This window comes from Triturus cristatus, chromosome 1_2, assembly GCF_964204655.1.
Source record: "Triturus cristatus chromosome 1_2, aTriCri1.1, whole genome shotgun sequence".
Taxonomy (NCBI): Eukaryota; Metazoa; Chordata; class Amphibia; order Caudata; family Salamandridae; genus Triturus; species Triturus cristatus.
In genome coordinates, this window is record NC_140580.1 from 509,208,522 (window position 1) to 509,221,611 (window position 13,090).

The 13,090-nt window shown below is 43.5% G+C and overlaps 1 protein-coding gene across 2 annotated transcripts in view; it reads right to left on the reverse strand.

Annotated features, from left to right (window-relative positions):
• The window catches only part of DOCK1 (dedicator of cytokinesis 1), a 1,163,810-nt gene that overhangs the window by 273,438 nt on the left and 877,282 nt on the right, over positions 1-13,090 (reverse strand). For both annotated transcript variants that reach the window (XM_085606236.1, XM_085606235.1), the window contains exon 38: positions 8,983-9,102. In XM_085606236.1, the coding sequence (XP_085462362.1) occupies positions 8,983-9,102 (120 nt within the window). The remainder of the gene's footprint in view (positions 1-8,982; positions 9,103-13,090) is intronic.

The following is a 13,090-nucleotide window of genomic DNA, read 5'->3' on the forward strand; positions in this document are numbered from 1 at the left end:
AAATACTACACAAAAAGATCCCACACCAGGTTACAAAAATAGAGCTTAATTTAATGAATAAAACAATATCCAATTGGTCGAACTGTAGATACTGAATTTTAAAGTAAATAGCACCAATAGGAGTGGAGCGCCAGTTTCGGATATATGGTCACACAGCACCGGGACAAGGTACCAAGTTCAGGCCGATGACGATGGAGAAGCAGGCGAGCTACAGGGACCTAGTTAGGCCCACTGAACAAAGTACCTTAAATCCTGGGTTGAGGAACATTGGGTGCATCCGCGATGAAGATGCGTTATGCAGCTGATGCGATGCGTAGGTTCTGAGATGCGGCGAGGCTGCGGTTTGAGGTCCTGTTGAGTAGGCGGCAAGGTTTCTGTTGATGGGGCTAGCGATGCAAAGTCTAGCATAGGGGATGTGGTGTGTAGTCGGTTCCAAACAGCTGCAAGGCTATAATGCAGAGTCTGGTGCCATTGTCAAGGCTGCCATCGACGAGAGAGGTGAGGGCCTGAGCCAGGGATGCGTCGCACAGCAGCAGTTCCGATGTGGCCACGGGCTGCAACGCGGATCAGGTTTGTTGCAGCAGTTTTCATCCACGCAGCAGACACGATGCGTCGGTTCCGCTGGATCCACATAGGCTGGCAGAGCACCTTCGGCTCCTGTCCAAGGGTCGAAGACTGGAGTAGCACCACTTGGCAGGGAAGACTCAAAGATGGCTGAGTCCAGGTGCAGATGCAAGTTGTTGGAAGCCTGTTCTATCCCTGAGGCTTCAGACCAGGAGGCCAGCCAACTAGCCCTCACACTGGGTTCAAGTGCTGCAGGTCCAAATCCTTCTCACCCAGACAGGAAGGCAGTAGGTCAGCACAACAAAGCAGGAGTCCAGCAGAGTGCTGTCTATCAGAGTGGCAGTACTTCATCACCACAGTAGTTCTTCCTGGCAGAGTATTCACAGGTCGAGAAGTGTACTGAATTGATTATGTCTGAGGTCCTTCTTTTATACACAGAAGTGCCTTTGAAGTGGGGAGAAACTTCTAGAGGCATGCCTTTGAAGTGCACAGATGCCCTGCCTTCTCTGCCCTGGCTCCAGACTAACTACAGGAGGTATGCAGCCTGTGTGTGGTGACAGGACACAGCCTATTCAGTTGCAAGTGAGGCTGGACCCTGCTCCTCCCTCCCATCCTGCCAGTGATGGCCCATCCTGTCACACCTAAGCTCCCATTGTGTGTGGCTGTCTAGGAGGAATACAGAAAGCCCAACTGCCAACTAGACCTATTCATGTGACCAGAGACAGGTTGCAGGCTGCAAATAGTTAAGGCAAGAAAAAGCCAACTTTCTAAAAGTACTTAACAACACAATCGATTCTGTGTGGTGGGCACGAAACTTAACTAGCATGGCCACAGATTTATTTTCTCACATTTTCACAAACGTTTGTCAATTACATTCAACATGTCTTAGAAACCTAGAATGAAATGTGCAACTCCAGTAGCTGCTTTGCAAGGCCACCACAATAACAATGGCTCGAGAATGCTGAACACATGTTGCAGTTCCCTCTTCCAGACAAATTACACATCGTCAAAACCTGAATAATTGAGAACAAATCCTGCATGGTAGTAAGAGCTTCACACACGAACTGTAGAAGGCAGGAGCACTGCTTTGACAAAAGCGTAATCTTGAAACAAGCTCTTCATCAAAAGGAAATTGAAGATACTAATGCTTCTCTAAACACAAAACCTAAAATAATGTCACCCAGTTCATGGTCCTCAGGAGAACCCAGAAGTGGTTGGGTTCGACATATCAACACTTTCAATCTTAGGGAGTTGGAAAAAACCTATGGAACAAAGGGAACCTAAAGAAAATAGAAAGTTAACTGGGTCCCCTCTTTAAAGTACATACAAAAGCAGTTTCTCCAACCCCTAGTCCTTTTGTGTATGAGTATAGAGAAAAATAAAAAAAATGACTCCTAGAACATTTGAATCAAGAACTGGGTCAATGCTAATATTGTTATTACTTATGTCATGTTTTAATCAAAAAGAATAGTTTGCATATACACTGTTATGATTTAAAGGTATGATTTGAACGCTTGTTATTGTTTATATAAGAATTTGTATGGTTATTATTGTGGCCTTGCAAAGCAGCAACGTGAGATTCACAATTCGTTTTGGATTCCAAAGATTATGACATGTTGAAATTGAATGTAATTGATATAAATTTGTGAAAAATATAAGAAAGTAAATCTGTGGCCATGCTAATTAAGTTTTGTGCCCACTACACAGAATCAAATGTGTTGCTAATTAATTTCAGGTAAGGCAAATTTATTTTTCTAGAAATAAACAGTGGCCTAGCCTTACTGACAAACCATAGGCTCAACCCCTTAGTATACACACAACTTTCTAAAAGTGGCATTTTCAGAATTGTAATTTAAAATTCTACTATACCATAAGTCAGGATTTGAAATTTAGATTCCAGAGACACCAAACATGAATCACTCATCTCTTCCCATTTGGCAATTACACTTAAAAAATGTAAGAAGGATAATCCAATGTTGTCCTATGGGAGAGATAGGTCTTGCGGTAGTGAAAAACACATTTAAGAGTTTTTCGCTAACAGGACAAGTAAAACTTAAAAGTACATGTCCAATATTTTAAATGCACTTCACCCTGTCCTTGGGACTGTCCAGGGCCTATTTTATGGGTGACATATGTATTAAAAGGAAGGTTTGGGGCCCGGCAAAAAGTTTACCATGCCAGGTCGAAATGGCAGTTTAAAACTGCACACACAGGCTCTGCAAGGGCGACCTGAGACATGTTTAAAGGGCTACTTAAGTGGAAGGCACAGTCAGTGCTGTAGGCCCACTAGTAGCTTTTAATTTACAGGCCCTGGGCAAATGTAGTTCACTTTACTAGGGACGTATAAGTAAACTGAATATGCCAGTTGGGTATAAGCCGATGTTACTATGTTTTGAGCTGACTGCACGAGCACTTTAGCACTGTACAGCAGTTGTAAAGTGTGCAGATTCCTAAGGCCAGCAAAAACAAAGTCAGCAAAAACAGGAGGTCTGAAGGCAATAAGTTAGGTGGAGACCACGCTAAGGATGCCAGGTCTAACATATAGGGCCTCATGTAGGTAGCCAAATACCGGTCGGTAACGGCCGATTTTCGGTAATTATACCGTTACCGACCGGTATTTTGGCTTTTGATATGTAGGGGGATCATTTTTGTATTCGGTAATTTACCGAATCGGTAAAATTACCGAATCGGTAATTTTACCGATTCGGTAAATTCCGAATACAAAAATGAGATGTAGGGGGAGTGTGTGGGTGTTTTTAGGAGTCGGTATTTACCACCAACTAATAGTTGGTGGTAAATAATGAATGGATGTGTTTAAGCATTTTAAAGCGCTTAGAAGTGTGCAATGTGGCAGACATACATGCCCTTAGGGCATGTATGTGTGCCACATGCGCACACATGGCCGAATCAGGGATGCAACAGGGTGTCAATGTGACACCCTGCCACCCTTGCATGTGTTCCCCCCATTACCGAATCGGTATTTACCGATTCGGTAATGAGGCATACCTTCCCATCAATGGGAAGGTATGCCTCATTACCGAATCGGTAAATACCGATTCGGTAATTACCGAATTTTACCGATTCGGTAATATTTACCGAAGGATTACCTACATACGAGTTACCACTTCTTAAATACCGATTCGGTAACGTTCGGTATTTAAGAAGTGGTAACTTGTATGCTACCTACATGAGGCCCATAGTATTTAAAAAACAAACATTTCACTTACAAAACGTTTCAACTATAAGCAGACAAGAATTCATTTAAAGGGGCACTAGGAGTAAAGTCCAAAATCCGAAAACAAATTAAAATGCTTTTTTATGGTCCGGTTTGCACCCATAACGCCCCCACAATGCACTGCCCATCACCTTACACATGACATCCCAGATGCTTTCAGAAATGGCAGCGTCACTGACACCACAGTTTTTTTTTATATATTCAATCTTTTTATTGAAATCAAGTATGACAAATAGACAACAATCATTACAACCACATATTTTCGTAGTGATACTGCAAGCAAATGCCAGAGGAGGTGCACCTCCCACGTGAAACATCAGCCATATTGATTACAGTTGCAGCGTGCTTAGTCGTTGTGCGATGGTATCATCCTTGGTCAACGGGGGTTCGCAGATCCCACCACTATATGTGTACCAGCTATACCAGACCTGTGTCCATTTGTTGGGGAGCCCTCTTGCAACAAATTGTTTTCTCAGTGACCATGCACCAGTCCATGTCCTTGCTCCAATCCACTAGTCTGGGTGATTCCTGGGCCTTCCACAGCCTTACTATGTTACGCTTTGCTACCATCAATCCCAAGGTAACCCACAGGCGCTCTTTGGCGGTAAGGTCCGTTGGCCCCCAGGCGCTCTGGAGAACTACTTTTATATTGCCATCAATCTTTTGGCCCAATACACTTGCCATAAGTCCCACAATTCCCGCCCAATATCTTTGAATAACCGTGCATTCCCAAAGCATATTAATAAATGTGCCTACCTGTCCATACCTTCTAGTGCAAGTCTCATCAAATCTATACCCCATTCGGACCAGGACTGATCTGGCAAGGTCTATGCAGGATCATGAGCTGTACTAAACGCAACCTAGAAGAGATGGCCACCTCGCGAGGAGAAGTCACCGTCGCTAGCCATTCATCATCGTCCAGACCAGCCTCATCATGGTCCCACTTAGCACGCAGGTGGTCCAGTGGGTCCAGCAAGTTATTTATCAGCTTTTTATAAATGAGCGATATGGCTTTTTCCGGCAGGTCCCCATCTAGCACTCTATCTTCCATTGGAGAGGATTCAGGGAGCGGATCTCCTCTGGGGAGTTTTGCAAGTAGGGCATGCCTTGTTTGCAGGTATCTAAAATGTTCAGAGTGCGCCATTTCATAGTCCTGCTGCAGCAGGTCAAATGTGACCACATCCCCAGACTTCCACAGGTCACCCACCCTGGAGATTCCAATAAGATCCCATCGATCAAAGCCCTTCGAGCGAATCAAGCGTCCCAGTTGGTCGCATAGCCAGAGCGGCGTGGCCTTCATGATCTTGCCTTCCCACCCCAGACTTTACAAGGCTGTCTTCCATATGCGCACCGCGTGTGCAGTGGGTCCCGTCAAGTTGGGGTCCAGCGCGTGCGCATATATTGCTCCTTCAAAACTCCCACCCGGCAGCAATCTCCTGTCAATCTGAAAGGCTGGGTCACCTTGGGGTCTGTACATGCATTGATGGATAGCTGCAAGGTGAGAAGCCCAATAATAGCGCTTTATATCCGGTAATGCAATTCCCCTGTCGATCTATCCCTGTGTGAGCTTATGGAGAGCTATGAGCGGGGGCCTGCCCTCCCAGAGCAGGTCTCTCAGGAGGCAGTCGATTTCTTTGAAATACAAGTGGCTGACATAGTTTGGGGCGTTTTGCAAGGCGTAAAGAAAGCGGGGAAGGGTCATTTTAAAGAGGGCAGCACAACCTAATAGGGAGAGAGGGAGCGTCTTCCAGTGCCTGACATCTGATTTGAGACATGTCAAAGGCGGTAGGAGGTTTAGTTCATAGAATCTAGTGGGATCTTTAGAGACCCTAATCCCCAGGTACTTGAAACTGTCCACTGTTTCGACTAGTGGAAGCCCGCGAGGGAACAGAGGTAGCCTCCCACTAAGGACGTAGATCCCCGACTTGGACCAGTTTATCCTCTAGCCAGCAAAATCACCAAAGACCCGAAAGATATCAAGGATCACGTTGAGGGAGGCAGCCGGCGAATCCAAGTAGAGCAAGATGTCATCTGCATACAATGAGGTGCGATCCTCCCATCCCAGAGCCCATTTAAGGCCTCTGACAACGGGATCGTTATGAATCCACATAGCCAGTGGCTCGAGAGTTAGGGCGAAGAGAAGCGGGGACAAAGGCCATCCCTGCCTGGTGCCCCAGCTAAGAACAAAGGTGGAGGAAGTCCTATTATTGACTATTACCCGGGCCAGAGGTTTATGGCAGAGAAGTCAAACCCACCCAATGAATTCCGGTCCCATTCCCAATTTACAAAGCACGGCAAACAAAGGGCCATTCGATGGTGTCAAAAGCTGCAGCGGCGTCTAGTGACACTACTACTGCATCCTCCTCTATCACACCATGGAGTCGGCACAGGTTAAGGGCGGTGTTCCTTGCGGGCATGAAACCCGACTGGTCTGGATGGACTAGGCGGGTAATGACGCGCAACAGTCAGGAGGCCAGGATTTTCACCAAGATCTTAGCTTCTCCATTCAACAGCGAAATTGGTCTGTAAGAGGAGCATTTGTGCTTTGGCTTGCCCTCTTTGTGAATAACGACGATGATAGCTAGTCGTTGGTCTACCGGTAGTAATCCCTGTTCTTTGCTGGTCAAGAACATGTTCGTGAGATACGGTGCGACTTTACTGGAAGGGAGTTTAAATAGCTCTATTGATAATCCATTAGGGCCCGTCGCTTTCCCACCCCGCAAATCATAGATAGCTTTCTCCACCTCGATGTCTGTAATTTCTAGATCAAGTTCAAGGCGTTCTTCCTCAGTAAGGGACGGCAGTGAGATGTCCCTCAGAAAGGAGGTGGCCTCCTCCTCCGAGTGCAGAGTTTGCGCTGTGTAAATGGACTGGTAATATTGCCCAAATGCGTCTGCTATGTCTTGTGGGGGGGTTAGGCGGGTGTCAGAGTTAAGCTCTAACTCAACCACCACCCGATGTGCCTGCTCCCGCCTGTTTAACCAAGCCAGCAACCGACCTGCTTTATCGCCGACATCGTATATATTCCGATAAGTGTGGCTCTATGATACAGTTTGGCTGCTTCTGTTGCCAGGTCGGAGTACTCCTTAGTTTTAATGCTAAGTTGCTGATGCACCTCCCCCTCATCCCGCTCCCTTAGCGTCTCCTCCAGTTGCAAGATTTCCCCCTCCAGTCGGGTCAGTGCAGCGAGCTTCTCTTTCCACAAAGCCGCTATTTGGGACAAGGCCACCCCCCGGATAACGGTTTTGTATGCCTCCCATTGCACCACCGGTGACTCGACCGATCTTTCATTTTCCTGAAAATATAATTCGGAGTCGCTCAATATTTTGTCACTGACGTGGGGATTCTTGAGGTACCAGAGATTAATCGGGGCCATGCGGCCTACCATAGGTTCCCCAACCTCCATGCGACAAAGTATCGGAGAGTGGTCAGAGATGCCTCTGGCCAAGTGCTGAATCTCTTTGACGCCAATGACTTGGTGTTCTAATGCTAGGACATAGTCTATTCTAGACATGCTGCGGTGGGCGCCACTGATACCACTGTTGATATCGCATATGACAACCAGGGTAAGAAGCTAGGAGACACAGCAGCGATTAGATAGACTGTAAATAATGCAGCTCAATTCAACGGTTGTGCTCCCAAAGACTGCACCGAAGCTAATGCCTGCAGTACCATTATCAGAAAGAACACCTTACTGCAGATATTGTATATAGCAGGCCTCCAGCAGTTGTAACAAGCATTCATATTACAGGCTACAGTTCTAGTGATAGAAAATACATCATTGTAGAAAGTTTCCACCCTGCAGAAACAGCAGACGGAGGAGGATAGAGCAGCTCACTGATTCCAAAGAAGGTCACAATGGTGCAGCGTGTCATTTTTTTAAGTACCTACAAGGGACTCTCCTCCCAGCACCAGAAAAAGGAAATCTCTGCAAGAGTCTTCTCTCCCACATATAAAAGTAAAGAATATGAGTAAACAAATAAGAAACACCCCAGATGGTATATTCTCTACTATAGGAATACATTTTTCATCAACAATGTCTACCAGAGACATCACTCATGACACCACACATCTCATCACCAATGGCATCAGAAATTACTTAAGTAAAGTCCAAAATAATTGACATTTACCACACCTCTTCAAGGCCAGAAGACACTGCTAGGACACTGGGATATTCCAAGCATCTTGCACATTTAAGGTACTAATGACATCGATGATGAAATTCACTGCTAGCGACTAACTGCTTTATTACCTCTGTACACAGATGAGGTCAGTGCTACAACAGCTATATAGCAATGTTAGTAAGGATTAAAGTTAGGGCACCATCTCAGTTAAGCAGAGCACCCCTTTGCTTTTCCGGGAGTCGCGTTGTTATAGCAATGTACAGTTAATTATTTAAAACATCCGTGTAGTTAACTGAAGTGGGTCACTTCAAATGGCACTGTAATTAAATGTGGGCTAAGTAGCTCTTTTTGTCACATTCATCTACCTGAAGAGCACTCTCCTTACTAATACTGATAAAGATTCAATCGCCAAGGGACTTTTCTTGGATTTGATTCAATGTACTATTTCAGAGGCTCTTTGAACTTAAAAATAAATTATAAGTTCTAATTTGTTTCTTCAAAATAAGGGTTAGAACATTCATAAACACAACTTCTGACTGCATGACAGTAAACATCCAACCTCTTCACAACTAGGCACTGATTATGAGTGCTCCGGAAGAGTACTTGGTATGTGTCGCACCTGGTGCAATCAATAGCATCTTTTTCAAGTGTTTTCTATTTAATGGGGAATAACATGCAGAAGTTGGTGCATAACGCACCACAGTCCATATGCTAAGGTAAATTAATGGACCGTATTCCCTGTTAAATTCCGGCTGGTTTGACCTGCTGAAATTTAGCCCGGGACAGCTGCACACGCCAGCGGTCTGCGCAGGGGGCAGCATTTTCTCACCCATTCATAATCAGGGCTAAAATACAGATATATACTAGTGAGAATGGGCCATCGCAAACTTACATCCCATTTAACACACCTGCATATATTTTACCATTGTTAGACAACAGACTTGTGAAATTAAAAATCTCAAATGCCAATGTATAACAAGTCTAAAAGTAACTGAACTTCATAAGATGAAATACATGTTTACAATATGGTGTGCAAAGAAATACAGCACTTTTGTTTACCTTGCCCTTGTCAAAGTAATGAATTATTTCCTGAAACAACTGTTCCTTGAGTTGTCCTTGTGTACTGGCCAGATATCCATCCCTCTGAGTAAGATGTGCTGCACAAGCTTCTTCTGACCACTAAACAAGAAGGAAATGAGAGCAAAATATTTTAGTAGAGCACATTTATGACTAAAACAAACATGATAAGCAAAGCAGTGCTCTCCATTTTCTCTACTTCGGAACAATGCCTCCAGTGAAAAGACAACCAAAGTTTGTGTACAGAGTCTAAAACGTGTAAATTGTACTGTGGATGATATGGTCTCCATATAAATAGTGGACTAATGGCCTCCAAACCATGTCTCCATTACAGCTTTGCCTGCAACTAAGACATGTGTTAGTAGAGAAATGGAAGGTTCCTTGCTGAATCTATTCAATTTCTGGGACCGTGAGGTTTTCAGTCCTTCTCGGAAATGCATATTCTTAGGGTTTAACCTCACTCTTGAACCCCCAACCTTTCCTCTATGTTTCAGCTGTCTGTCATTTCATCGGATAATGGTATTTGATGTAGTCATCTCTGTGGGAGCATATCCAGTGGGCAGTTGTTTTTAGGTATCTTGTATCTTTGCATTAGTATGCCCCCCAGCTTGCCTTCCCTGGGACCCAATATAGACCTTTTAGAGCTAATTTGGTGTGTTCACAGCATCAAGCATCATTTGCCTGCCTAATTTTGGAGTCTGCACAGCCTGTCAATGGCAATTTTGGAAGCCTGGTGTAAACAATGTTACAGACATCATATTGTGCCATAACCAAAGCTCTTATTAATATAACCTGGGGCTAAAGGCAGAGAAGTGGGAAGATTCTCTCGAGAAAGAAAAGCAGTAGATTAATGTGCTTGAGCTCTGTTTTGAGTTTGCGAATGAAAGACATTTCTGAATCTAGAATGACACCCAGGTTCTGCACTTTACATGTGCTGCACGGTCGCGTAAGAAAGCTGGAAGGACATTCAGAAGGTTGTCAGTTAGTTCTGTTTGCCGAAGTTATGGACTGTATATTTTTTTCTATTCAAGCATAGGAGGATCTATTATTCTATAGAAAAAGTGATCCAAAATCTTCTTTAGCCTGGTTGACATTTTGCAGCTGGAAGTTAATTTGGATGTCAACAGCATTTATTTTGATGTTCACCTGGTACAATCCAAGGTGCTGTGCTAGAGAGCACACATAGACATATAAGATGAGTCAAGGTAAGGATGGGTTACCCTGCTTGTCCACTAACCCAAGAACTCATTGCCTGTGTTTCGAACGGAAGAATTACTTCTAAGGTGGAGTTCTGATTCAAGTGAAAGGAGAAATTCTTTCACACATGTTTCTGTGCAAGGCTTTACAAGATGGAAGATGCGGTTTCCTTTTTGCCAGACCTGGCAGTACAAGTGGTGGAGGTAAAACAATGGAAAGGTAAATTAAAGGGTTCTTAGTTTCTGGAATTTGTGTGATAACAGATTAAAAGGTAATACAACAGAAAGTCTTAACAATGTCAGCTTGTCACAATGAAGGACTTTTAGGTACATTTGGAGTGTTCAACTGGTAGATACTAAAAATCTCCCTCATTTGGTTTAAGGATCCGCCATTCTTCCATCCATTTAGTCAATTTTTGTCACTCCTAACTGCTTTTGGGTAATTCTTTTTAGGACTCTTACATAGAAGCATGTCCTCATTCACCAGTGATTTTCTCCACTAGTTATTGTAGAATCTGACAGAAACATGAAGTAGAGTTTGGATATTGCATGGGGTGTGCATTGGCATCAATTCCACAAAAGTCTAGGGATAACGGAAGTGATATCACGTCACCCTCCCCTCATCTGTTTGTTCACTCGCTAACTTTTTTATTATATGTCACATGTCTTTCTCACCGGTTGCGGACTCTTTTCTCACCCCTCCTTTCTAGCCTGTTTCTTTCTCACTGATATCCTTATATTACATCTTCCCCTCGCTCACATCACTTTCTCACCTGTCCTCGTAGGATCTTCAAGATGGAAAATTTCCATTTTGAGAAATGTTTTAACTCTACTTATGATGAAGGAATTCTGGCGGTAGACATCTGGTCTGATTATTGAGCTTCAAATCCGGCTATCTTAAATGAACAGTAGCACGATACACCCTCTGTTCCAGAAAAATGGGCTATGCAGATGGTCCAGATATTGCATTTTCTAAGTGGAGGAACAACTGATCTCTTACTACGTCCAGCTACCAAATTAATTTTCAAAATCTGAAAAGACACATCTCGAGATTTGGGATGGAAACACAAGTTTAAAAAAAGAAGGGGTCTTGCGGGTGGATAAGGCACTGAGCAAAGTAGCAACTCTAATTGGATTTAAACAATTGGACAGCATAGAAATATCCTGCTTGCGATACATAATATTAGGTGGAATACTCAAATCATTTACTGACTTAAAGGAGAAATTTGAGGTTCATAGGAGCCGATTCTTTCGATAACTATAACTTGGGCCCACCATAATCTCAAGTGTTTCTCAATTAGATAAGATCCTGGACTTCATCCTTTGCGGGCTAAATTGTTGACGGGGGAGATAAAAGATCACAAATAATGCAGGTCTATCATTTCTTGGTCATTAATGCCCAAGACTCTTCCTGTTTAGGACTGGCATGATGCACTTAAGTTCCCTAGAGATTCTGCCATTGCCTCACAATAAAGACTGGTTTAACTGAAGTATTTGCACACAGTGTATCTCACACATCATAGGTTATGGGGGTGGGGCGCAATAGCATTACTGATATGTGACATACAATTTACAGACCTCATGCATACACTATGGGGATGTAGTTAGCCACCCCTTTCTGAGAAGGTGTGCTTACCACCCTTAGTGCAGTTTTTGGTTGGATGATACCCACTACACTAAGTTGAACATCCTTCATATAAACATTGATCTGGAATCCAACAGATATAAAATGGCATTACTGTGGTTAGTGCCATTGGTTGCCTGGCAGGACACTGCTCGTCTATGGAGGGGGGTACAGATACCCCGTTTCTGGCAGGATGGAAAAAGGGTATGGATCACTGCATAAGTCTTGAATAACCGATTTACCTTGCTAGTGGATGCCCTCAGATCTATTCCAAAATGTGGATGGACTAGTTTTGGACAGACTAAGAGTGCATATAGGGTAATTATGCTGACCCCAAGTGAATTTAGACCTTTAAGAATGGATGAGGACCTGAGCAATAATAGGCATTTGCATTAAGAAATTCTAGTGGTGTGATAACTGCCGAAATAGAAGACTCGTATAGTTTGCTACTGGCAAATATAATACTGCTGTATCTTGTCTCCAGCGGACATTTAACCATCTGTGTTTTTTTCTATGGTGTATGTTGGTTTCCCTTTGCAATAAAACTTTTATAAAAAAGTAAATTCCCAAAAATCAAGATTTGTTTTTGTGTGTGCCTTGTAGGTGAAGATTCAATCACAGAAATGCAACTAAAATGAGAAGCTGTAACCAGAGGGACAGTAGAGCGAAGGAACTTAATGAAGAAACTGTTTGGTTTAATAGTTTAGCAGAAAGCATAATACATGGAATGAACTTGTATCAGGTTACTTTAGGTCAGCACTGTGAATTATGGCCACTCCACGCCCTCGCTTTGAATTAACAAAATTTCAATGGTGAGTAGCCAGAGTGGTCTGAGTTGGGGTCTGCAAATCTCTAACATCAGTGTTAAATGCCTGCACTTGAAAAATGAGGAAAAAGAATGGCCATCATTACCATTTTATTTCTCTGTAGATCAATGCATGATAGCAGTAAAATTACCAGAATGGGTAAATTGTGAAACTCCTAACTGAAGCCCAGGGTAATCAGTGAAAGATGGAAAGAAGGGAATGATAAAATATTTTCAGCCATGAGCTGTATATTTGCATCCAGCACTCATAAACAACACACTCAATCACTTCAGGCAAGCGGTGTCCTCACTACTCTAAGAAATAAGAAGAATGAATATGAAAGAACTTGCATTGCCAGGAGGTTCTTGCAGTGCCATCTGTGAGATATAACCAAAAGTTCAAGGACTTACCCAAAAATTCAACGCCCAAATGTTAATATGATTCGCACATTTTGCTGTGCTTTT